Below are 1,372 nucleotides of genomic sequence, written 5' to 3'. Positions count from 1 at the left end.
TATAATATATAATACTAATAATAATACTATTATATAATATATAATAATAATATTAGTATATAATATATAATAGCAATAATATTACTACTATATTAGTACATAATACTAATAATAATACTATTGTATAATATTAATAATAATATTAGTATATAATATATAATACTATTAATAATACTACTGAATAATAGTAATAATACTATCTTACTCCAATACCGCCACGCCTGCTCTGAATTGTCATACACTTGAGAGACGAGACAAAGGACGTGTAAAAATCCATAATTTGACAGCTTCTCTAACTTTTATCGGCAAATATAATATCGCAATTATCAATTATCTTACGAACGACTGCATAAAATCCACATATCAGGCAGCGATCTAGAGGCGAGGAGAGAAAAATAGCACCGCGCGCGTCCTCCTGACGCGCGTTTCCCTCACGTTTCAGCGGCGAAACTCGGCCAGATCTGCTACGAGCACGCCCACTGCCGACTGTGGCAGCGGAATTCTCACTGCGATTTCTTGATCCCAAATTTGTTCGGACGTTGCCAATGCACGGCGCCTATGCGCCGCGAGAACGACGTTTGCCGACCGGACGACCTCGTCAGACCACCGCCGCTGTCGCACGGTGGTAACGACTTTTCCAATGAAACGACAATAAACGCGGCTACCTTGTCGTCCCGCCACGACGAGCAAACCGAAAATTGGCGTCAGCAGCAGGATCAGGAGGGAACTGGTAACGACTCGACTCGATTTCACCGATCGATCGTTGTTTTCATTTTGATTGTCCGACTCGATTTTTTTGCAGGCGTTGCGATCGAGTGGCTGAAAAATGGTAGCGCGCAGTCGACGATCCCGTCCTTCTCCCTCAACTCGATCAGCAGCGAGTCGTCGAATTCGCTCGGCGTGCAAAACGACAGGTTCCTGCCAACGATGGATCACGACGACAGAGACGACGCGATCGTGGTCGAGGCGGTCACCGAACCATCAACGGTGATCAACAGCGATAATGGTAGCACGTGGATGTCGGGTAAGACTGATCGTGAATTGGGTATACGATGAAAATGAAGGAGGAAAACGTAAGGTGTACATGTACGTAGGAGACGCAAGGTACTAAAGAGGGAAAAAGTTAGCCACAGATGGCAAACCGGTGTTTGAGTAAATGGCGGCACGGTAACGTCGTGTTACAAATCCAAAGAAATTAAAGGATAAATTGTTCGGTAGCGACCTTTCGCAATTGATACACGTACATACGGCAAGGTGCATTACTGTACGTGAACGATGAAAAATTGTCGACACTTAATGAACCAGTGGCGGTCCGCGGGCCCTTGCCCCTATTTTCCTAATCGCCTAGCGCTACCCCCTCCACTGCATCAAT

At 44.6% G+C, this 1,372-nt stretch overlaps 1 protein-coding gene across 4 annotated transcripts in view; it reads left to right on the top strand.

Moving 5' to 3' along the window:
* The window catches only part of LOC122531108, a 7,175-nt gene extending 5,866 nt beyond the window's left edge, over positions 1-1,309 (top strand). For 3 of the 4 annotated variants that reach the window (XM_043658711.1, XM_043658710.1, XM_043658709.1), the window contains 2 exons: positions 443-730; positions 803-1,308. In XM_043658711.1, coding sequence (XP_043514646.1) covers positions 443-730; positions 803-1,056 — 542 coding nt within the window. In that variant the 3' untranslated portion in view covers positions 1,057-1,308. Of the gene's footprint in view, positions 1-442; positions 731-802 lie in introns of all 4 variants that reach the window. The other variant, XM_043658713.1, reaches the window with a different exon arrangement.
* The last annotated feature ends 63 nt before the right edge of the window (positions 1,310-1,372 follow it).

The sequence above is a fragment of the Frieseomelitta varia genome, unplaced genomic scaffold (assembly GCF_011392965.1).
Source record: "Frieseomelitta varia isolate USP_RPSP 00005682 unplaced genomic scaffold, Fvar_1.2 scaffold_375, whole genome shotgun sequence".
In the NCBI taxonomy this organism is placed as follows: Eukaryota; Metazoa; Arthropoda; class Insecta; order Hymenoptera; family Apidae; genus Frieseomelitta; species Frieseomelitta varia.
The sequence above is the reverse complement of the archived record's forward strand: the minus strand, read 5'-3'. Positions and strand labels throughout refer to the sequence as shown.